Source organism: Xyrauchen texanus, chromosome 5 (assembly GCF_025860055.1).
Source record: "Xyrauchen texanus isolate HMW12.3.18 chromosome 5, RBS_HiC_50CHRs, whole genome shotgun sequence".
NCBI lineage: Eukaryota > Metazoa > Chordata > Actinopteri > Cypriniformes > Catostomidae > Xyrauchen > Xyrauchen texanus.
In genome coordinates, this window is record NC_068280.1 from 7,345,031 (window position 1) to 7,370,754 (window position 25,724).

At 37.3% G+C, this 25,724-nt stretch overlaps 2 protein-coding genes across 4 annotated transcripts in view; one reads left to right on the forward strand and one right to left on the reverse strand.

Moving 5' to 3' along the window:
* LOC127644466 (E3 ubiquitin-protein ligase NEURL1-like) overlaps window positions 1-8,324 on the forward strand; it is a 58,189-nt gene extending 49,865 nt beyond the window's left edge. Inside the window, exon 6 of the mRNA XM_052127659.1 lies at window positions 2,528-8,324. Within this exon, the coding sequence (XP_051983619.1) occupies window positions 2,528-2,769 (242 nt within the window). The 3' untranslated portion in view covers window positions 2,770-8,324. The remainder of the gene's footprint in view (window positions 1-2,527) is intronic.
* Window positions 8,325-15,941: 7,617 nt separating this feature from the next.
* LOC127643822 (SH3 and PX domain-containing protein 2A) overlaps window positions 15,942-25,724 on the reverse strand; it is a 129,838-nt gene continuing 120,055 nt past the window's right edge. For all 3 annotated transcript variants that reach the window (XM_052126722.1, XM_052126720.1, XM_052126723.1), the window contains 3 exons: window positions 22,961-23,010; window positions 20,845-20,964; window positions 15,942-20,001 (listed from right to left, as the gene is read on the reverse strand). In XM_052126722.1, coding sequence (XP_051982682.1) covers window positions 18,061-20,001; window positions 20,845-20,964; window positions 22,961-23,010 — 2,111 coding nt within the window. In that variant the 3' untranslated portion in view covers window positions 15,942-18,060. The remainder of the gene's footprint in view (window positions 20,002-20,844; window positions 20,965-22,960; window positions 23,011-25,724) is intronic.

Below are 25,724 nucleotides of genomic sequence, written 5' to 3' on the forward strand. Positions count from 1 at the left end.
TTAAATTAATAATTTTCCTCAAAATTCTACAAACAATACCCCACAATGACAACATGAAAGAAGTTTGTTTGAAATATTTGCAAATTTATAAAAAAAAAAAAAAGAAAAAGAAAATCACATGTACAAGTATTCACAGCCTTTGCTCAATACTTTGTTGAAGCACCCTTGGCACCAGTTACAGCCTCGAGTCTTTTTGAGTATGATGCTACAAGCTTGGCACACCTATTTTTGGGCAGATTCTCCCATTTTTCTTTGCAGGACCTCTCAAGCTCCATCAGGTTGGATGGGGAGCGTCGGTGCACAGCCATTTTCAGATCTCTCCAGAGATGTTCAATCGGTTCAATTCTGGGCTCTGGCTGGGCCACTCATGGACCCGTAACCACTCCTTTGTTATCTTGGCTGTGTGCTTAGGGTTGTTGTCCTGTTGGAAGATTAACCTTCGCCCCAGTCTGAGATCCAGAGTGTTCTTGAGCAGGTTTTCATCAAGGATGTCTCTGTATATTGCTGCATTTATCTTTCCCTCGATCCTGATAGTCTCCCAGTTCCTGCCGCTGAAAAACATCCTCACAGCATGATGATGCCACCACCATGCTTCACTGTAGGGATGGTATTGGCCAGATGATGAGCGGTGCCTGGTTTCCTCCAGACATGACGCTTACCATTCAGGCCAAATAGTTAAATCTTTGTTCCATCAGACGAGGGAATTTTGTTTCTCATGGTCTGAGAGTCCTTCAGGTGCCATTTGGCAAACTCCAGGTGGGCTGTCATGTGCCTTTTACTGAGGAGTGGCTTCCGTCTGGCCACTCTACCATACAAGCCTGATTGGTGGAGTGCTGTAGGGATGGTTGTTCTTCTGGAAGGTTCTCATCTCTCCACAGAGAAATGCTGGAGCTCTGTCAGAGTGACCATCAGGTTCTTGGTCACCTCCCTGACTAAGGCCCTTCTCCCCTGATCACTCAGTTTGGCAGGGCAGCTAGCTCTAGGAGAAGTCCTGGTGGTTCCAAACTTCACTGTGCTCATTGGGACCTTCAAAAAAAAAATTCTGTACCCTTCCCCAGATCTGTGCCTCGATACAATCCTGTCTCGGAGGTCTACAGGCAATTCCTTGGACTTCATGGCTCGATTTGTGCTCTGACATACACTGTTAACTGTGGGACCTTATATAGACAGGTGTGTGCCTTTCCAAATCATGTCCAATCAACTAAATTTACCACAGGTGGACTCCTATCAAGTTGTAGAAACATCTCAAGGATGATCAGTGGAAACAGGATGCACCAGAGCTCAATTTTGAGTGTCATGGCAAAGGCTGTGATTACTTATGTACATGTGATTTTTTTCATTTTTTATTTGTAATAAATTTGCAAATATTTCAAACAAACTTCTTTCACATTGTCATTATGGGGTATTGTTTGTAGAATTTTGAGGAAAATAATGAATTTAATCCATTTTGGATTAAGGCTGTAACATAACAAAATGTGGAAAAAGTGAAGCGCTGTGAATACTTTCCGGATGCTCTGAATAAGCTAAACAGGACCGTTTTACATTTTTGCAAGAAAATTCCTGGCTGTTAAAATGCTATTGTGAAATACCTCCACCTAAGGCTTTTGCGTCAATCCATACAGTTTTACAATTGTTTTTCTCTGTAAACATGCGCAGCACGGATGTCTTAGACTATTTTGCCACCTTTGTAGTTTATTGAGCGTCTTGTGTAGGAGCGCTGTGTTTTTTAGATGCTGTGCCAAGTTGAAAATAACGTCAACCTTTAAAAATGTATCTCGAGACACCTGCGTTCTGTTAAACTGTATTTATTGCACTGCATCTTGCCTTTTTATTTGTGCAAGTCATTGTCAGTGCTTGGCATAAATCTAAAATTTGAATGCAAAGTTTTTGGCAATCAAATGTGTGTTTTTATCTTAAAGGGATAGTACACTCAAAAATACAATTATCTCATCTTTTACTGACCCTCATGCCATCCCAGATGTGTATGACTTTCTTTCTTCTGCTGAACACAAACAAAGATTTTTTTAGAAGAAAAAGGATATAAAGGCAGCATAAAAGTAATCCATATGACTCCAGTGGTTTAATCCATGTCTTCTCAAGATATTTGATAGGTGTGGGTGAGAAACAGACCAATAAGTCTTTACTATAAATTCTCCTCCTTGTCCAGTAGGTGGGGATATGCATGTAGAATGCGAATAGACCAAAAATATAAGAAAAATGTGAAAGTGAAGATTGATAGTAAAACCAATTCATAGTAAAACTTATGAATTTGGTTTATAATATATATATATATATATATATATATATATATATATATATATATATATATATATATATATATATATATTCAAGTTTCAGTAGTTCATACTTTTAATTTGAATTAAATACTTCACATGTATTTATAATAATTCATAATTTTTATATTATAGATTACACAATTTAGTTTGATGGAAGATTTGTCACATAATTGAAATGCATTTTTGTATTTGTATGTAGTTCCTTAATACACATTTGTTCCTCATTACAGGAACAACACCCAACTCGCCCATCAGTCTCTCCAAATCACCCACTTTCCCATCTTCCTCAGGCTCATGGCCGGACGAGTGTTCAATATGCTATGAAAACACAGTGGACACGGTCATCTACGCCTGTGGACACATGTGTCTCTGCTACACCTGCGGCCTCCGCCTTAAAAAGATGGCCAACGCTAGCTGTCCGATCTGTAGGAGAGCTATCAAAGACATTATAAAGACCTATCGGAGCACTTAGGGGCCCCTCCCCCACATCCAACCTCATAAGGGCCATTAAAGATCTGCAATTGATCTTTATTTAAAGTGAGGGGTGATGTCACAGTTCAGGGACTTCATGGGGTTTGTGTTCCCATGGCTATGACTATTGAACCCTTGAACCTTCAAGGCTCAGGCATCCATTCACAAAGGTCTGTTGTATTTCATACTCAAGTCTCTGTTGCTATGGTAACCAGGGATGTTGCTGTTCCATAAAAGAATCTGTCTTTTCAACTGATATAAGACAACAATAGTGGAAATATCTCAACCAAGTCAGGACATTTCAGGAGATTCACGGGAGACTTTCCATGTAAGACATTTTTGGTTTCCTTTACCCTCTCGGTGAGCCATAAAAAACTGCAGAAGCCTTGTTCATAGGTGCATATCTTTTAAAGCTGGAATCATGTTCAATAGGGGTTGTCACAGTTTTTGATTTATCATTGTTCTCTACTGTCCTCCGAGTCAGCTATGGCACTTTCACAGATGAAATTTATACAAACAACGTCTCAGTGTCTCACAATTTTTGTCTGTGGTCAGCTGAGACAGATAAGATGTACAGTGTGCTCATACCTTGCCATTTCATTCTAGTTGTGTTCCTTTAGCGTGTTTATCGACAGCTTGCACTTGTTATGTGTTAGTTGAAGTAAGTAATGCCCTGTTGATATGGAAGGCTTTGTGGAATGATAGAGCACAACAGGGACTGCACACTTTTTCAGCGTTGGCCTCCGAGATGAATCACAACAATACAAACTTACATTCAATGTTTTTTTTAAATGTATTTAAAAAAGATTCTGACTAACTTTAATTAACTTTTATTTAATGAGGTATGTCTATACAGTACATCCCTTGAAGCATTGTGAATGATAATTGAATAAAAAGTAAAGCAACTAGAAGATAAAACTATTGATTTATAGACACTGATTATAAGTTTAAAACCCTTTTGGACCCATTTAGAACTATTTTAGAAATTGAACCGCAACACCTAGGAAGGGTTAAAGGAATATTCAAGGTTCAGTACAAGTTAAGCCCTGTGGCATAATGTTGATAACCACAAAATGTATTTCGATTTGTCCCTCCTTTTCTTTAAAAATGCTTAAATCTGGGTTAGCACTTACAGTGGAAGAGAATGGGGCCAATCCGTAAACGTTAAAATACTCACAGTTTCAAAAGTATAGCCACAAGACATAAACAATATATGTGTTAATATGATGTTAGTGTGGTAAAATCACTTCCTAACCTTTTCTGTGGAAAGTTATGTCCAATTTGAAAATGTCATTGCCATGACAATGTAATGACAACAAACCCTATAACTTCAAAACAACTGCAAAATCCATGATTTAAACAACTTTGCTCAAATAATTCACAAGTTGTAACAGAAGAATTAATGTAAGTGCTTTTTCTAAAATTATGATCTTCCTTTAAACCCTCCAAAAATTGGCCGCATTTACTTCTGTTGTAAGTACCTAAAAAAACAATGGCCAATATTGATTGAACGTTACCATAACAACATTTTTGCAAACTGATCTTCATGTGCCGCTTTGTACGCTTTGCTGCAGTTTCCTGGTGAAATGAACACTAGAGGCATTACTACTATTCACTTTCACGCAAATCACCAGTACATCGGCTGATTATGACTTTATAAAAATTTATTTTACTATCTATTTCTATCGGGAAGACACGCAGGCTTGAGTGAGGTTTAAGATGATTTGATGAATGTAAAACTGAAAAGTAATGTCTCTCTCTTTGGCGTTGGCCCCGTCTGGCGGTCCGAGGGAGTTGTACCCGGAACCATCATATCCTGCCGGAGATAGGAGGCAGGGGCGAGGAGCCTACCCCCGTGCGGGACGGGACTCAACTGGTGGTGGAGGTTGCCGGTTAGCACACTGAAACAGATATGTGATAGATTGTGAGCAGACTTATAAAGCAACGGCTTACATGCGATTGGCTAGGAATTACCCAGCTAATGATGTGATGATGTACAGCTGCTAGTCTTCCCGCTAGAACTACGCTGCGCTTCCATTTCTCGCAGCCTGCTATGTTATTATATCAAAACACTTTTACTCTAACGCATCATTCGAAAAAAGATACATTTTAACGCATGTATTACAGACCCACTTACATTTACACACTTATTCAAAGTGATAAGCTTGCGTGGTAGCCCAACTGATAAGTGTTTGACTTTGGACTCGGAAACTGAGCCTTGAGCCCAGCTAAGGACGTTTGGAGTGAAAGTGATAGTGAAGCAAAAGTGACATAGAAGAGACACAAAATGACGTGTTTGCTTCAGTAAATGTGCTTTTAATGTCGAGTTTGCTTTTAAAACACTGTCAGTTATGTTTAGGTGTTGATTTAGGGTAAGGATTTTAATTTGCAAAAATGTTGCCATGGTCATGTAAAGTTCATGAGATCAGGCTGAAAATGACAGTTACAGTAAGGCACTTACTCACAACAAATGCTTTCGATTTAGCTCAACTTGTATTGAATATTATTTCTTATTTTATTTATTTTTTCCTTTTGATTTTGGGGTGCAATGTGACCAGGGCTGGACTGGCAATCTGGCATACCGGGCAGTTTCCCAGTGGGCTGACACACATTGGGGCCGATCAGGGGCGGACTGTCCATCGGGAGAACCGAGCGGGCTGGTGGGTCGCCCGTGAAATGGGCCGAATGGGCCGTGATAAGCTAAAATGAGCCACTGCGTTATGCAAACGGACCACAAAACGGCGCTGCGATATGCAGAAAAGGACAGTGAACACCCCCCGCCCCCCTTCTTTGGGCCACTTGCCATGTAAAATCCCAGGCCGATTTCTCTTCCCAGTCCAGCCCTGAATGTGACATAGACATAATTTTGGGATATTCACCCGTGTATGGGTGGTGAGGTTAGAGGTCCTCTTAATGTGACAGAGAATATACATTCAGGTCAAACAGAGTTTTATTGTCCTGTAAATGCCAATTCAGTTTCCCACTCGATCAGTAATCATGTTGGATCCACATCAATAACTAGAACAGGCGAAGAATTGTTTAGAAATCCACATCACATTTTGCAATTTCTTGCAAATAAGTACAATAAAAGGGGATACAGTAATGCGTGATTGAGTGTATGTGCCTGTGTGTTTGTTTGTGTGTGGATGTCATTGCAGCTTGAGTAATATCATTGAACTACAATGTGCTGCAGGCTAATATTGTTTATAACTAGCCAGTGAGCTTGTGTAAAGCAATCGTGACAACTGGCGCTTAAATTCATGCTGCTATTAATATTAGCCAGCTCTCCTTTAGGCAATGCTAACGTGTCGAGAAGCGTCACTCTTACTCTGTGAAGAGTTTTGCTCTATTGTTTGAGGTGGTGATTCACTTTTGAATGTTAATTTATGTTCATTAGAGGAACCTATTATACTAGCTGTATCTGAGGTGTTTCTGTTGCTCCTGATTTTGTTTTTGTCTCTTTTTTGGATTTTTGGACCTAAAATGATGATTGTACAGTTTGCTCTTCAATCCTCTGAGGATCATACACCTATGTATTTCTTGACATTTGTGCTGGTTGTCTTGTATTCACAAGCTATAGTGAGCAGTACACCTGTCAGGGGTTTAGCAGTTAACAATCAGCCAGATAAACTAAAGATTACATCCATTTGGTTTGGTATCAGGTCTTTTTATAATTTCGTGTATGTGTTTTGTTCCATGTATAGCTCTCTAAATGTACAGATCCGAACTTGCTAGAATTACATACTGTCCCGAAAATGCCCCAAAGCCCAATATTTGTGGTGATAGCATTTATTTAAAGAGTCTGAATTTTTTTAAGAAGATTGACTAAATTTGCACATTTGTATTAATCAAATAAATCTGGCACCTTTTCCTTTAAAGTTTATTTTGACATATGTTCATTAAATTTTCTGTAATTTTCTAAAGATGCACAATTTAGGGTGTAATTTAAGGGCAATCTTTGTGTTTTTGTCACTTTATTCAATTTGATTGTATTGGTTACATGTTACCCCCTTTATGACATCATCTTTCTGTTGATGTTTGGACAAAATTAAGATCATCTTGTATGAATAAGTGAACCACTTATGCTATCCCACATTTCTATAATTTATCCTTGTAATGAAATCTCTGTAACACTTTACAATAAGGTTATATACAGTATGTTAACAGTTAATGCATTCGATACAATGAAGTAACAATAATTTTACAGCATTTAAAGGTGCACTCAGTATTAGTTTTTTTATTTGTATGAATTTTATGAATAGTAATTTTTAAACATAAACAGTATATAAAATCATGAGCACTCACATGAAATGAAGATACTAGTCACATCAGTAACCTTATAAAAGCTGTTTTATTCTACATGGAGAGGGTCCCCTCGTGGGGGCTGCCATGTTGAGATCACATCTACTACTCGCTTAATTTCAGGAACTGCTCTGTTATTGGACACTTTCACTCTTGGATTAAATGAATCATGTCTGACTGTGGATAGTGAATTTCTACAATGGCATCTGTGACAGAAAACTATTGATTTTGTATGATGCTGCATCCACGCCATTAGGTGTCACTGCAAGTTCTAGATGTCAAGTAAAAAGCTACTGAGTGCACCTTTAATAATCTTGGTTAATGCTAATTTCAGATAATACATTGTATATTATTTGTTTGTGTTATCTGTAATGCATTAGCTAAAGCTCATATTAGTTTAATTTAAAAAATGTGTATGTTGAATTTAACATTAACCAAGTTTAATAAGTGCTATAAAAGTATTGTTCATTGGTTAACTAATTTTGTTTACTAATGTTAACGAATACAATCTATGTTTTATATGTTTTGTGGGGTAACTATATGTGGGATCAGGGATTGCATAAATTCACCCCCACCTTGAATCGTTTAAATTTGAATATCAGATCTGAATATTTTTTCAGTTATAATAATATTCAATAGTAATGAAAACAAAACCTTTTTTTTTATCTTATATTTACAATTCCAATATTCTTGGAATTGCTTCTTTATCCTAGTAATTGTTCTTTCCTGTTAAGCATTTATGACCATTGTGTTTCGTTCACTCATTACCCATTGGTGAACAGTGGGACCAAACTGATAGTTGAATCAAAAAAGGTATGATTCCTCTTTCCCAGGATTCAGTTAAGGGCTGAGTTGTTAAATGAATCAGTGATTCAGTGAGTCCATGAGGTCAGTAGTGAAAAAATTGGCTTGGCTTATTGTGGCATTCTATTTTTGACTCAAACTCATGTTTGATTGTTTTTTATCTTGAAGTCTGTGATAAATTTATGAATCTTTGTTTTGTCTGAGTTAAAGATGACTGTGTCAATAAACTTTGCAGATGTGTTTCAGTGAGTGGGGTGTTGATCATTCAATTCAATAACATGATATTTATTCATATTCACATTTATTGGGTTTAAAAATGTGATGCCACTAGTGAAAATTTTTCTATTTAGCATGCTTTTATAATTTAATGCAACATTTTTATTAAAGATTTATATTATCAGCATAATAATGTGCAACAAGTTGACAGCAAATACTAAGAATTTCTTTATATTTTAAAAGTGACCTGCTGTACAAATAGTGCAGAATCTTATATATTCTTTATACATTTGTGTCATAACTTTAAAGTAATTTTTAAAATCTATTTCCAGATTAAAATAAAAAATAAAACACCCAGATTTAACATGAACATGTATTTTTAGGCCCCACATTATAAGACTCATATAAATAAAATCTCTTTTCTAAATTATTTTTTTTATTCTTTAACTAGACTTTTCTAAATATTCCAATTTTCCAAATATTCGTAATTGTTTTACAATTATTCTATTTCAAAACATTTAAGGAATATTCTGGGTTCAAATCAATGCAAGTTAAGCTACATCGACAACGTGGTATTATGTTGATTACCACAAAAAATATATTTTTACTTATGCACAAATATAAGTAACAGTGAGGCATTTACAAAGTGGTAATTGGTAGTGAATGGGACAATTTTTGAAGAGTTTAAAGGCTGAAATGTGAAGCATACAATTTAATAAAAGCATCTACATTCATTATTCTGTTAAAACATGTATATTATTTGAACAGTACGGTTGTTTAAATCATCATTTTTATAGTCTTCTGGGGGGTTTTAGGGTTTGTTGACATACATTGCCATGGCAACAGAGGTGTAAAATTGGCTATAACTTTACACAGAAAAGGTTAGTAAGTGATATTATCACACTAAAATCATGTTAACACACATACTGTTTATGTCTTGTGGCTATACTTTTGAAACAGAGAGTATTTTAGTATTTTACGGATTGGCTCCATTCACTTCCATTTTAAGTGCTTCACTGCAACCCAGAATTTTGCTTTTTGTAAAGAAAAGGAGGGGCAATTCAAATATTTGTGTGTGCGAGTGTGTTTGTGTGTAAGGTAATCAATATAATGCGACAAATGCTGTCGATTGAGCTGAACTTGTATATTGAACCCGGAATATTCCTTTAATGACAAACGCCTCAACAATAGTTACATCTCAACAACCCACATCAGCTGACCCTGGATCAGTTCAAAATAAGGTCTGAAAGTAAATATGACTAGAGAGCTGACCCTGAATCAATCATTAAAGGTGGCGCTTAACAGGTGTGGCTTGACGTGCTTCAGATTAGAGGAGCACAGATGAGAGATCAAAGAAATATTTGATGCTGTGCTTGGATGTGCTGTGGAGTCGAGAGGAGGAGGATGGAGATCTCTCCACGTGTTTAAGGGTACATATTTTTGAGACAAACCAGTACGGCAACCCACTGTGAATGCACTTTTTCCATCTCGGTTGAACGTCAGTGCTGCACTTCTTGCATAATGGCTAAAGCTTGTTTACGTCTGCCCCCTAGTGGACGAAAATATAGTCTCTCCAACCACTTCATTTCCCCCATCTCCCCCATTCTCATGTTTGTTATGACACTATAGAAAACCTTTGGAAATGAGCAATTCTTTGAATATTACCTTCAAATAAGTATAACTGTCAATTATTATCAAAAGCTGCACGGAAAATTGTGTTGATTCTTCTTCTGTAGCATTGCAAATCTATTGAAGCTTCCCTGTATGCCCAGAAATATCCTTTATCTCACAGGACCTTGAATAAAAGGATTATTCAAATATTATAATGAAATGCCAGTCAAAGAAATTCCAACTCTTGTTCCTTCCTTTTCTGTGGAAAATATTATTTGAAGATACATTGTATTTCTCAATGTACACAACGTTCATCCATTCTTTTAGGTACACATTTACAAACACTGTATTTCATTTTGATAGGATGACCTGATGCCCTTTATCATAGTGCTATTGGACAGTTTACAAAACAAAGCATGCACATTTCTTAAGATATTAGGTCTACATGGAAGTCAATGTGAAGGACGCATTTGTGGTGTTCACCCTTCTCCATTTGAAATGTTGAAAAGTACCAGAAACAGTGATATATTAACCACATGTTTCAGCACTGCTACATGAGATAACAAAACAGGAAATAACGATGGAGCAAGAAACCAAACTAGTGCAAAATCAGCAGTCAACATCACAGAGATCACAGCAGTTAATCGTTTGGAGGAAAGGGTCTTCCCATTTATGACTTTGTTTCGATCCAGTCCAGAAACAAGATTGGTGGTGGGTAAGGGCAGGGCCGTAGTAAGGAATTCTGGTCCCCCTGGCTCTATATTGCTCTGGGCCCCTTACCTATTCAAAAAATCCATTTCGAATTTGTTGCACGGTCCCTGGACCTTTGGGCCCCTAGAATTGTTACCACCTTTCACCCTGCTAGCTACAGCCCTGGGTAAGGGCCCAAACATACTTCATGCAAGTACGCAAACGCAGACGCGAGTGCTTTGCCAACGTATGGCCAATGTGTGGTTCCGCTGTACATCCATTACCTGCGCTCTTGTGTTGCTCTGTCGGTTACAAACCTTGGACCACAAGGGGGTGAAAGACTTTTTTTAAGCGCCACAAAACCGGATGTGGTGGAGTCAACATGTCGACAGTTGAGAAGTGTGTTCTTTTGTATTTGCCGAAAAGACGACAGTTTGTATAATCGAACTTGTTCGGCAAGACTCTCCTCAAATTGCTCCTTCACCATGACAGTTGTTCACTGAAAAAAAGAAAGTCTGCTTTAGTGTCCCTTGCGGCAACTCTGAGAATACAGCATGCACTTGCGTTAGGTTATGTATTGCGCGCTCTGACACATTTCGCAACAACGCGTGAAATCGAGCTTGCGTAGCAAGCTGCGTCTGCATTCACGTACTTGTGTAGTAGACTATGTTTGGGCCTTGACCAACACACTATCGTGACAAAATCGTCAGGATTCGTACAACTTTTCTAAATTTGGCTAATTCGTATGATGCACTCGTTTGAATTCTTACGAATTTCACTACAGCCAATGGCGTCGCTGGACATCGTTTCCATCTAGTATGCGACAATTACTTGCTTCTGTCACACACAACAGTTTCCTATCATGTTTACACACTCTACTGATAGGTTAGGTTTAGATAAGGGGTTTGGGTAAGCGTATAATATTAAATAGAAAGTCCTTAATGCTTCATGCGTGAAACTTTATGCGAACAAACTTGAGCGAGATCATACGAAATAGCCAACTCGTAAATTATGTAAAAATGTTCATGTGATCAGGTTGGCCTTAATTACCTTGGTGGGTAATTTCCTTTTGGATTTACTAGGCATGAACTAGTATTGTTGGCTTAATAGTGAATGCATGTTTTTACAAAACTACAGGTACTTGGACTAGGGTCATTGGGTGGCCTTGACGTAAAGGACCTTAAATCAAGAATGAGCTTGTTAAATTAGAAAGTCCTAGTCAATGGATACAGAATTCAATGGTTAAAGAAAATGTGCATACTGTGCACAGTATACATACTATAGTGTAGAAATAGTAAGAGTAATGTGTTAGTATTGTATGCTATTCCGAACATAGAATTCATAAACGTCTGGAATGGCATGAGGGTAAATAAATGTCTGTAAAAGATAAATGTGTGCCAGTATTTGGGTGGTCTGTTTATATATAGACGAACACATGACAGCTAGGCATAAGAACAAGGATACATTTTATTGTGTTTTCCTTTAGGACAATGCAAGATACATTGTAAACATAAAAAGGTACAAAAACTAAATTAAAAGTAAAAATCACAAAACAAAAATGCTGAAAATTAAAAGCTGAAGCTGTAGAACACATCTTTAAAATGAATGCTTACAAAATGTAGATTTGGCTGAGTGCTGAACAATATCAATGCAAGGCTTTCTCTCAATGTTTCAAGGGCACACGTTTTAATGTATTCCTATGTTTTCAAATATGCAACCAAACATTCCCAATGTCAAATGATCTGTGCCATTTAGTTTGCCTGCCATCTGCATTGTCTTTTCCTGTTTGAGAATTTGAGACTGGCTTAAGAATGACTTTGATTACTAAGACAGTCGGGTTTGAGGGAATGCTCAAGGATTTGTTATCTTAAAGATGAGGAGACCATTTGAACAAACAGACATGTGGCAATACATAGGGGGAGAGCGTAATAAAAACAACAAACCTCAATAAATGTATCTTACATAGAGGTGGCACTTATCAAAACACTCAGCGGTCGATTGCCTTTAAGTGAGATGTTACTGGCCCCATGTGCTGTTATTTCCCTGACTGTTAATTAAGTGGTAATTAGAGCAGACAGCCGCACAAAGACAGCGACAGAAAACAGCGAGAAATCAGATATCTGCAGCATGTTACCTCTCCGCACTCGTTCCCATCAAAGTGAAAACAAAAACACAGCCTACTCCCTCATACCAAACACTCATGTATCTGTGTCCTACTCAAAAATGACACAAAAACAAAAAATAAAACATACTGAAACTCTCGCTAAGCACTTATTAGTGCCACAAACGTATGACTTTCTCAACTCTAATCCATGCCTAAATTAGGCCTACTCTAGCACACAAAAACCGTGTAGTAAAAACGTAACCGTTCCATTTGGGACGGTACTACACTTTGAAAATTCATACACTAGATGCAAAGTGTATAGTGTAAGTGCACAGTTGTCTCTCTCTCTCTCACAGTCTTGTTATCATTTGGATTAAATGTCTACTGTCTACCCTAGATCAGGTTTATCAAACTTTGTTAATATTCAAGCGCTCAACTAAACAACATGCCTCAATCAATCATGTTCATTCTCACAACTTTCGTTAAACCCCAACACAACAATTCAGCATCTTATAGACGCCTCTAAATGAAGCCATTCGCAGACACGGGAAGCGCAAATAATTCTTCTTGATGATGTTAATACGTCTCGACATGCTGTGAGCCATTAGAGACGCGATCAATCTATCTCAGCATCTGATCCAAACCCCCTGGCAGCTCGACATCCACAATCAGTGTGACATTTGTATTCACTGTGCTTGTCCCAAGCCTCTGTAATTAACCGAGTGCTTGCGTAATGTGATTTCACAGACTGCCTCAACTCCTGATGGCGCAGTGGGTGTGCTGAGATGAGAAATCCTATTCTCAGATTCTGTTAGCAACTTTTAAATTGTTGTTAAGAGGTTTGCAGCAGCGCGGGGTGGAACATAGCTGTTCGCGAGTCTCTGAACCTCAGCATGTGTTTACCGAAGCACTAAGACCTTTGAAGGTCAGACTGCTTGCTCGAATTAAGTGGCAGACAGTTTTCCAACAGAAATAACTCCAAAGGTACAGAGAACACTGTGACTCACCAGTGCCATTATGAATCTACAATAGCACTGTGACGTCATAATGGCTTGCTGCTAATTACGACAAAGGCCTTTCTTTTTCAAGGACACTTGTCCAATCTTTTCAAAGCAAATGCATCTTCATAAGTCATTTAATCATACAGGTACTGACCTTAACTGGCTTGTTTCCGTTTCTAACCAAACATCAAAACAAACATTCCTACTATTCACCTTCTCTCGCCACCATTTTAAAAAATCCCTTACACAAACCACCTCAGAATACGCCACACAAGCACACAAATTCACTCACAATCCTTTTCTTCTTACAATAACAATTATCTATTCTAATTCTTAAGCTGTATAAAAAAGTAAGATCTTAGAACGGTTCTTTAAAATTAAAACCGAGAAAAAGAAAAGAAGTCAACTGTCTGTTGAAGAGCCTTTTTAAGCAGGGAAAGCAAAAGACATCTCAACTCTAATAAGTGTAATCTCTTGAAAATCCAAGATAGACTTTCATAAATCTCCTCATTTTCAACCAGTGTCAAATTCTCTCCTCTTACATAGAAACTTTCTTGCTACATGCGTTCATCTGAATGCACTTGTAGGCTTTCGCAATGTACACAGAAATCTGACATTCAAAAGGCATACAAGTGAGTTCAAATATGAATGAGTTCAGACCGGAAGAGTTTAGATTGTAATACACTCTAATTAGGATACGTAATAACATGACATATGCAGTTCATCTTATTTTAAGATGTGATAGATTTAAACCTGGATCTCTTACTGTTAAAGGTGCACTCAGTAATTTTAGTATGTCGAAGTATGGCTTACACTGACATCTAGTGGTCTGGATGCTGCATCATTCAAAAACAATAGTTTCCAGTTACAGATGCCATTGTAGAAATTCGCTATGGTCAATAAGCAATGATTCATTTAATCAATTAGTGAAAGTGTCAAATTACAGACCGGTTACTGAGATTAAGCCAGTAGTATTCAGCTGGTCATGTGATGCTAACATGGCAGCCCCCATGACGCACCCCTACACCATGTAGTATAAAAGAGCTTTTATAAGGTTACTGACATGACTGGAGTCTTCATCTCACATGAGTGGCCAAAATTACTATTAATTAATTATACTATTATTATTTACTATTAATTAAAAAGTACACATTTTAATGAGGAAAGAAATTACTGAGTGCACCTAAAACAACCTTGTTGGCAATGATACATTATTCTGTAAGTCCTTGCTGTTGACGAATGTAATTTAGGATAGAGAAGATGTGTTTGCCATGGTAACTGTGGCACGTAGGGGTGGATGTCAGAGAGACATGTCGAGCATTTGGTACTGTGTGGTGGAGACCAAATACATAGCTGCTGTTGCTGGTTTAAGCCCACTGTCTCAAAAAACGTGACTGTGATTTGACAAGCTGAACTGACTGATCAGATACAGTATGCCCATGCTTCCTCATTATTTCCATGGTGATTCAGTTTAGTGGGTAAGACGTTTAAGAACGCATGTAGAAATCACTTTAAATTCAAGGTTTGGTGGTAAACTGTAGGTGTCAGTTAATTGGAGGGTTTTAACATTCAGCATAACATTTTTCAAATACACTGGGTAACATGATATGATCACTTTGAAGAGGATACAAAATACCTATGGGACAAAACAAGCCAGGCAATATTGAATAGATTTGTTTTACCTCATGGGTTTTGAATGAATATGTAAAAAAACTGTATTTTCAATACTTAATTCTTACTTGGTGAGATGCATGTTTTTGTATTGCACATTTCCTCATTCCATCTGAGTAATGTCAAAAGTGAACAGGTGAAAAAATAAAAATAACAGTAAAACACAATATTGTTCCTAAAAAAAAAAGCATACAAATTAAATAAATAAAGACATAGAACAAAGCTACCAGATACAGAATTAATATGAAATAATAACTAGTTTGACACTCGTTTCCTTCTAAATAGTTTAAGCGCAAATGAAGATAAAAAGCATTGCGTTAATTGAGCTTTGCAACATCCATCACAAGCGCTGTGCTGTAGCGAGTCGACACATTTCTATAATGCCTTCGTCAAAAAGAGAGCGAGAGTGCAATGGCTCATTTTTCATTTTTTAATTTAAAAGTTAAAAAGTTAAAAAAAAAAAATATCCGAATTGGAACTTTAAAATCCCATTATTGCAGTTATTTTTTAAATGATACATTCGAATAAACACTCCATCAAATTTGGTCCCATCACAATTATACGAAATTCACAAAAGAGCCATGCTGTTTTCCACCAAAACCTATATTTGTAATTATAGCCTTGTGGGTAGAATTTGTGCTCTTTCCAATTTTTAATGCTGTATTTTACTTGGCTTATAATTAGTGTGTGGTGTGAAAATTTTGTTGGTTTCATTTGTGGGAGGATGAAATTAAAATAACATGAATTTTATATATATATATATATATATATATATATATATATATATATATATATATATATATATATATATAATGATTACAAATCAGGCATTATATGTGGCTCAATAACGAGAAAGGAAGAGTCCAGTTGCTAAAGGTGCAGCATTCAGCCTGGGGGAAAAACAAATTCTTGATAAAAATAATTTGGGAAAAAGATTTTTTTTTAGGCTGAATATATAAAACTTAGTTTGTGATTTCCAGATATATCTACTGCAATTAATGTTGTCCCAAATCAGAGGCAAAAATTATTGCTTGGTAGAATAAAAGCTTGGAATATAGCAGTAGCCAATTTGTGTTACCAAAAGAAACGTTTTTTTTTTTTAGAGAAAGCGTCCTATAACTATATAACATGTGACATGTTTGCAAGACAAAAGTACCCAAAAAATATATAAAAACTTAAAAAGGACAAATTTTGTTAAATAAATTATATGCTGATGAAGCACACTGCATTTTTAAACCAATGCATTCTTGCTTTTAAAAGCTTAAATGCATTGATTTACAACAACTGACCCACCTCAATCATCATTGTAGTCCATGTGTGATCACACAACAACAAACAAAACAAGACAAAATAGACAAATCTGCTTAATGGAATATAACTGCAATCTAGCAGGTAATTAATGTTTAAACTGTTTAACACTATAATACTGTCCAGCAGAAATGAAATAACATAAACGTAGTGTTAAACCCATTTAAGAGCTCACACTTTTCATTAGAAAAATATTTCAGCAGTCTTGAACATCACACGATTGGTACAATTTTCAATGAACATTATTTAATTGAATCAATCGCAACTGAAGGGGGACGTAATGAAGACAAATCAAAGTTTGGACTATGGACTAAGATAGCAAGAAATACTATTCTTTAAATTACAGAAGTAAACTCTTTGCTTTTAAACTGCTTGTGTTATCTTTAAATTTCAAATTCAATACTGCCCAGCAATATCGTAATGTATGAATTAACCTTGCATATTAATGTGCTTTTCTTTGGGTTAAAAAAATCAAGTGCTTCCAGATAAAACAATTAAATATACTTTGATCTCAGTTTTGAAACCTCGTTTAGGTTTTTCTGAATACACTGTATTTCTTTGTACCCATAAAATAAATACTAATTCTAAAACAAACTAGCAAACGTGTCGGTTTTCTTCTTTGGTGTTATCACATTTTGGGCTCAATGTTATGTTACTACTTCCCTGGGATTAAATGCTGAACAAAACGTAATATTTTCCAGTCCTGATTTATGAATTATCACTGCAAACACAGCCAATATAGCACACATAGAGCAGCAAAATCTAAAGTCCTGTCCTCTGAAGCCGTCTACCCTGAATATGACCAGAAACAGTAGGACCAGATTCACTTTGTAAACTAAACTTGGGCGTAAACCCAGTAATGAGGTGGGGAATGAGGTGGTCTATGCATAGACGCATGTTGCTTTCACAGACTGTTTTCCTTTAATATGTTCTATTGAATTTGGGACTGCTGCTGATTTAAAGAACGGGGAAGTCAAAGAGACGTAAATAATGGTGTCCTGAAATTGTTTGATTTTGTTAGGATGTTACAAGAAAGCAGAAATACATCTCTAAGGAAAATATAAAACATCAGACACATTTTTTCAAAAAACAAAACATTTAGTTTAAAAAAAAAGAATCAAAGTTATGCTTGGTTTCGCTCAATTGCAGATAACATTTGATTTTGTTGGTATTTCTGTTCAGATTTTTGTTGACATTCTGTTTCTGGGTTTTGAGTGCTAAATATTAGATTTGCACGTATTCTTACACTCCTATGCGGAAATTATCTTTTTAACATTGTAACAAAAATAAGTTTGGTGATTTCTGCACTCGTAGGCCTATGGCACCAAGACGTTTGGTTTTCATGTTGGTATACTGGTATTTACTGATTCCTCTTAACATTCAGTGAATGATGGACGAAGGCACCCATTTGGCATAAAATTATGGCAGGTATTTTGCTAGACATTCACCTGCATTACTTTAGTTTTAATGTAAACCCCTGAAAGGCTCTGTCCCTCTCATTTAAAATTAAAAGCACAGTCCTCCAGACAGTTCTTCTTCATACATTTTGATTACAATTGTGCATTTTTAGAACATTTTTGGAGAGTTATTTTTTCCTCTCCAGGTAGTTAGATGGCACCCAGCCTTTACGTCCATGTAAGCCATCTACAACCTGGCAGTACCACCATCCATTTGGATTCTTTTCTAAAACTTCAAGACTAGTGCCTTCTGAGAAACCCATGGTCTCTTCGTCCCCGCGGTAATCAGCGATGGAAACGTAAACCTCTCGAAGATTGTTGTGAATGAGGTGTGTCTTCTCAATGGGCTTGGGTCTTACTGTAGAGACTGGAATTCCATTTCTCTGGGCAATCAAGGGGCTTTGACTTCCAACGGGTGCTGTAATGGTGGTCCCAGCCCTCACCCGCACATCGCTCACCGGCTGCGCCCGAACAGCAGTGAAGGACGAGTTTCGCCGAACGCCACCTCCGGACTTCAAGTGGTCACCTGCTCCCAGCGATTCATTTCTTCTCAAAGATCCAGTATGGATGTTGGTGTCCTTCAAAGGCTGTGGTGGAGAAACAAAGACAGACTGTGGTCGCACCGCTGCCTGTCGAATGCCATTCCTCATCCGTATGCCTGAGCCATTCAGCATTGCGGGAGGTTTACCAAAGCCCCCGGGTGGTTTGGATGGGATTGGTGGACTAGGGTTGCTCAAGCTTCTCAGGTTCTGCTGGTTGAGGTTGTTGAGGGCCTGAACACGTTGCTCATTCTTCTCAAGGCTGTTGGACTTGTTGGTGCCACAGAGATCAACAAGAGGACAATCACGGACCTCTTGAACAACTACATCATTGGGATGTCTGACTGACTCCAGGTAGAAAGTAGGTACCCAACCCTCTTCTTCACCCCAACGAACAAACCACCATCCACTTTCCTGTTTTTCCAGCACCTCCACCTCGACACCAGCCGGGAAGCTGAGCTCTGACTCCTGGGCTCGTTCATAGGCATCTGTGGTTCTGTAGAATGCACTCTCGTGGTCTGATTCCCCACCTCGGCTGCCCTTGGAATATACGCTTGAGAGATCCGAGGTGCTCCTTGTGGAAATGGAGTCCTCAGAGGACACAATTGAAGCCGTCTCGGAATCCTCACCACCACGTACCGCACGGACCGGTCCTTGCCGGAGACTGCCTGTGGGACGCAGCTGCCGGCGTAAACTGCTGATGTCCATTCTTTCCGGACTTTGTGGCTCTGACTTTGTAAGGAGAGGTTTGGGGCGCACCACTGGTTTGGGCCTGGCCAAGGGACTCTGACCGATCCGAATTTCTACGTCTTTACGCATGACTGGTTCTCTTTTGGGATTACGACCTGATTCGCTTGATGACGACCTGGGACTGTGTCTCTCTGCACGACCAAGTGAATGACTTCGATTTATATCCGGGGTTACCTTGCGGAGGGACCTCGCTCCTCCATGAGAGGAAGAGGAGCTGAGAGGTTTATGACCCAAAGTGAGACTCCTTTGGGTGTCTGAATCGCAACCACTGGAGTCTCTAGGAGACACAAAGTCATCGGAGGAGTACCTGAAGCCTTCATTCTCATAAATTACCTCCTCCTTATTGATATTCTCCATCGAGTTTCTTTTCCTCAAGGGAGAGGTCATTACCTTTAATAAAGGTGATGCTTTGCCGGCCTGTGCGATTCTCTCGGCAGCCAATGGATTGCTTTTGATTTCAAATTTTCGAGGTTCTGGTTTTGGAGAACCTTTGGAGTCCAAATCCTCAAAGCCAAGGGCGGGAATGTCATATTCCGGCTCTTCGTAGACACGCTGACTGGGGGATTCTGGCACTTTGGAGGCTGAGCCGCCCAGAGAAGATGATTCCTCTGGATCCTTTTTGACTGGTGGAGCAGGTGGTGGAACTTTGGGGCGGGTGAGCGTGCTGGTTCGCCGGCTCAGGTTGGGCTTCTTGCGTTTATCAATATAGGAGCAGGGTGCCCAACCCTCCATTTCCCCGATCTGGACATACCACCATCCACCAGAATTCTTCTCTATGACCTGGAGACCACATCATACATATATAATACAATGCTGAGAATACGCTGAGAAAGTGAAAATGCTTGTATTTTGCATTCTTGTCTAATTCATTGAAAATTCACAACAAATTATTTAATCAGCATAAGAATTTGTAGGAAAAGTTCAAATAAATGTCACAAAGGTATTCAAATAAATTTTGCACAAAGGAATTAACATGGTCAATGTCACATATTTGTATTTTAAAAGTGATGAGAAACTGTGCAGAATCTTCTTCAATTGAAGACTGAAATTGACTTTAAGGGATGATGTATCTAAAAACGAAAATTCTGGAATATTTACTCACTTATTCTTGTTTTTCCAAGCCCATATGACTTTCTTTATTGGCACACAAAAGGAGATGCATGGCAGTATGTTAGTCTTAGTCGCCATTCACTTTCATTGTATCTTTTTTTTTCATCCAATGAAAGTGAATGGTGACAGAGGCTAACATTCTGCTTAACAACTTCATCTGTGTTGCAGTCATGCAGGTTAAAAAAAAAAGAAGGGATTTTTGGGTGAACTATCCTTATCTGTTTTAAGAAAGTCTATGAAATAAATTGTTTATTACCAGGTTAAAATGATCCTAACCATTTGAACTCCATTGAATATATTTATAATATAAAACATGTTTCAATATTGTCACTTTTAATAAATTTTAAGCCCATATATTTAGTTTTGAAGTAAAAAATAAATAAATTAATTAATTAATGAAGTCTAACACCAATTCAGTGGCATACAGTGACACAGCACATAGCTTAGCCATAGTCAGCAGTACTACTAGATCACTGTCACATTTCAGAGAATACAGAATACATGAAGCCTTACATCAGCCTTTTGTCCTCCACGGAAGCTGATGCCATCTGAGATACTGGATTGAAACTCTGCTATGGTGTAGTACTCCGCTTCTACAGTAGGGGGCTCTGGAGGTTTGGGCATCTGGAAAGCCTAGCGCATTGTAGGCAAAGGCAGTATTATCAGTGGTGGGGAAGCTACTTTGAAACTGTAGTTTGACACGCTACAAGCTACTCATAATTTAAAGTAGTTAAGCTACAGTCAAGCTACACCTTTGAAAAAGTAGTTAGCTACACTACAAGTAACAATCAAACAGTAGCTAACTACATTGAACCTACTTAATGAGGCAATATATTTTTTAATGTTACTATCAAACCAATAATATTAATAACAAAATGTAAACTAATGGCATTTATTAATTAAATACATTGAATGTGTTTAATTCAATATAATTAATAAATGTAATGAATAGTAACATTAATACAGTTAATAATGTCCATAAAATAAAATACATCAGTATAAAATAAAAACATAAAAAAATAAAAAATGTATACTATACTTCACATTTCCAGATGTGGCCAGGTGTAGCCTAATTCCCTAAAGATCACATTTTTATGACAAACTCTCCTTGGCATTTTGTGTTCTTGACACATAATATTTATAGTGGATAATATATGAATAAAGTCTCAGGGCTTGTTTCTCCCCTCACCTGGTTTCATGCTCATTGTATTTATAATATATATTTATAAAAAGTGGACGGATATCTTTATATTTATTTGACATGAAAATAATAGTTAATTAAATGATAAGAAATACAGAAATCAAATAGTTGATAATGCATGATAGTAATTATTATAATAATATATACTGTATATTTATAAATATTATAATAATAATAATTAACCCACTGCTCCCAATAATGCACAGATGATGAGTGAAATAATTTTTTTTAGAACAGAATTAAAATCCCCTCAAAAGGCAATAATACATTTTTGAATTATTTTATTTAAAATAGTAAAGGTAAATATGCTGTTGTGTGATCTATTAAGAAAAAAGTGTCTGAAACATTATTTGTTACATAGAAGAATAAAATGGTGTTCTTTTATAATTTTCAGATTGACCTGCCACCTAAACACACCTAAACACACTGGTTGCTCGCTTTACATGACCACCAGACAATCTCTTATCCAAGTGAGCTGTAATACGCTCCCAGTAGATGGCGGTAATTCACTATTTTTGTTTGTGATTTGCCATTACAAAAGAAGACGATAACACTGCCTGATTGTGATCAGCACACAGAAATATGCTGCCAGATCGTCTGACGTTTTGCCGGTAAAGGTTTGGCTTCTACGCAGTAAGGAAGGCTATTAGTTATATTCTGACCAACATGATGTCGCGTTTGGTCACGCTACACCGCTACTTGCTGGAAAAAGTACTACTATCAAGCTACTGAAAAATGTAGTTAAGATAGTAGCGTCTCTACAAGTAGATAGCTACTCCCCAACACTGAGAATTATCTAATATAAATATACGGCTCTGTATGAATTAAAGTAATAATTAATAGGTGCGCCCCAAACCGCTCAATTCTGCACTATTGTACGTCATTTTGAAGTGTAAGTAGTGCGAGTAGTAAGTTAACACTGAAAATGCAACAAAAAGAAGTGTACTACGAGTACCCGGATGATGCACTTTTTCAACTGTCTAAACAATTGCTGCACTCAGCGCATACATAACAGAAAGGGCGGAGTTACCGGCAGCGATGGTGATCTCGCAAAACAATTATAATGGAGAATACGACAACTAGCGAAACTTCTGTGAAGACAGCACCTTACAAAAGTGAGTTAAACGCTTTACCATTATACCATGCTTTGTGAATATGTATATTACTGAGATATAATTGTTGAACTGAGGGTGGATAGCACGCTAAAGCTGGTGGATAACATGCTAAAGCTAACAGCAACACAATGCTTGGGTTTGAAACGTCACTTCCGTCAGCTGTTAAACAGCGAACGATTCCGTGTAGTAAAAAAACGTTAAGTCATTTGGGATGATCCTACGCTTTGAAAATTCATACACTACATGGCTGAGTGCATAGTGTTTAGTGTGTTGTTTGGGACACAGCTAATGACATTTGGCCCACGTAACTCACCAGATTTGTCTCTCTTCGAGGAGGAGGTTTCTGCCTAAGGTTTGGAGAGCCTGCCAATTGAACACAAAACATTTATAAACTGTCTGTCAACTCAAGATAGCAAACATTGAACACATTTGATTAGTTACAGTAAATCAAATGTAGGATTTCGAAATTAGGATACAAACTGTATTTTTATGCACACTAACAATTTTAGCCCCAATTTTTCTCACACAAATTTTAAAGACAGGAAACAATAACCATTTATACACACACACATACATACACACACACACCACACAGTAGATGGAAGTCTGATCAGGAAAGAATCTGTCACTTTTTGTAAAATTTCACTTGCTGACTTGTGTATAACCTAATTTGCATAGCCATATAGGCTTTGTTCACACTGTAAAGGAAATCAGATTTTTTTCTCAAAACCAATTTTTAGACTGACTGTTCAAACAGTCAAAAAAGTTATATGCGGCTAGATCTGTTTTCTTATTCTTATCAGATTGTAGTTGCTTTTGCTAGCACGTAAAGGCCCCGGTCTACTTCCTACAAAATCAAAGAACGAACGGATGTGACATCATTTAGAACAAAATCTGGCCAAAAAGAAGGTGTTTTTGCATTCGTTTCAGTGGTTCGTAACGGCTCGCTGGGCGAGCTTTAAGCAAAAATTATCGGCTGCTAAACAACTTCCTGCCAATGGTCCACGCCATCGGTAGGTGTGACCTAGAGCTCCACCTACCTTGACTCAGGCACTAATTTTGTTTACGTTGTTCAGTAACTCATGATCAGTCAACATGAACACACTGGCATGCAGTTATTAGCAAGCTGGTGCAAATTTACCAAAATCTGTACGATGGTTCACGTAAAGACATTTTCCAAGAACATGTCATGCAATCTTTTGTTTAATTAGTCTACAAAGGGAATCAGATCTACTCAAATACTCTTACATGCACATTCACTCTTTTGTTTTATATGCTGTTTCACTCATGTGCCTTCTGCAGTGAAAGCCATTCACACATCTGCCCATAGTAAGATATGTAAGCCTATCATCATCCTCTTGTCTGTATTTTTCCCATTAACTCTCTTTTATACACCAATCTATGCAGTTGTATCAGTGTCATCATAAATTACAATTACTGTGTGTAATCAGTGCATATTATGGCCATGTATAGCGTGTTAGTGCATTAGCATCGTGAATTCAGAATGTAAACAACACAAATTAAAAATTTTCTACTGCAAATATATTACTTTAAACAACTTCTTTTACTGACCTCAAGTGAATTTTGCTCATAGAATGAGGTATAAAATCATTGATAACACATATTGATGTCACTTTTGTTCAGGTTTTACAGAGCGTCCTCATGTACTTCTAAATGCCTCCCACAGCGGTGTGGCGGAGTTCTGAATGTTCACAAACAGTGTACCTTATTTTAACCTCTGAATGAAGAACTTCTCTGAAGTATATAGGTGCCTTTAGTTGTCATAGTAATGATGCAAACTTGCGATTTTTCAACATATTAAGCAATGGATGATTTGTCATAACGTTTTTCATGAGGGCAGTATCTAAATATGAACACATTCATCACAGTCAACAACTTGAAAAACAGGAGAGGTAGCATATTCAATGTTTGTTGCAGCTAAGGGTTGATGACTGTCCTGTTTTAGCCGGGATATCCCATATTTTGGCTGAAATTGCAAGTCCTGTATTATAGCGGGCAGTGAAACAGCGGAAAAATGCTCAAGCATCCTCTATTTGCGTAAGACATTCAAAACCTTATTGCGTTGTAATGGCTCACAACCGGTGTGGGTTACCACACCTCAGTGCATCTCGTTGGGAGGGTAAAGCTAATGTTTAGGTTATTGCTATTGTAGGTTTGTAATGCATTGGCTGCCTTGTAACATATACATGGCATATGGGTGTTTTCCATTCAGAAGTGATCATTTCTATGCCCTGTTCCCCCCTAAGACTTTACCTTCCACTTTTGAACTCACTTTTTAAAGGAATATTCTGGGTTAAATAGAAATTAAGCTCAATCTACATATTGATTGAGCATGTGTGGTATAATGTTAATTACCACAAAAAAATTATTTAGACACTTCCCTCCTTTTCTTAAGAAAATCAAGGTTACAGTGAGGCACTTACAATGGAAATGAATGGGCCAATTTAGGTTAATAATTTTATAAAAGCACTTACATTCATTGTTCTGTTTAAACTCAGTATTATTTAAACTGTAAATGTGTTAAAATTGTGATTTTAACAGTCATTTTAAGGTTTTAGGGTTTGTTGCATTACATCGTTATTGCAACCAACTGTAAAATTGGCTATAACTTTACACAGAAAAGGTTAGTAAGCGATTTTATCACACTAAAATCATGTTAACATATTGTTTATGTCTTGTGGCTATTCTTTTGAACTAATGAGTATTTTAACATGTACGGTTTGTCCCCATTCACTACCATTGTAAGTGATCATGAAATCCGATCTGACTGTTCAGACTGAGAAGCATCAACAACAATCTTATTTTAATCGAATTTCAATTTTTACCTATGAATGTGCTTTTGGATCAGGCTTATCAAAATTAATTTTATGTGTTTTTGTGTTGTTCGGACTACAAAAACAGGAATGGATTTGAGTCAGATTGAGTCACGTGAACATAGCCATAGTGTGTACACCTCTTGTGTCGACAAAGCAAAAACAATTACGAGAAACCAGTGAAGCAATTTAGTGATTTATTGTATCATTCGTAGGTTATACTTGCCATTGAACAAATAAGTA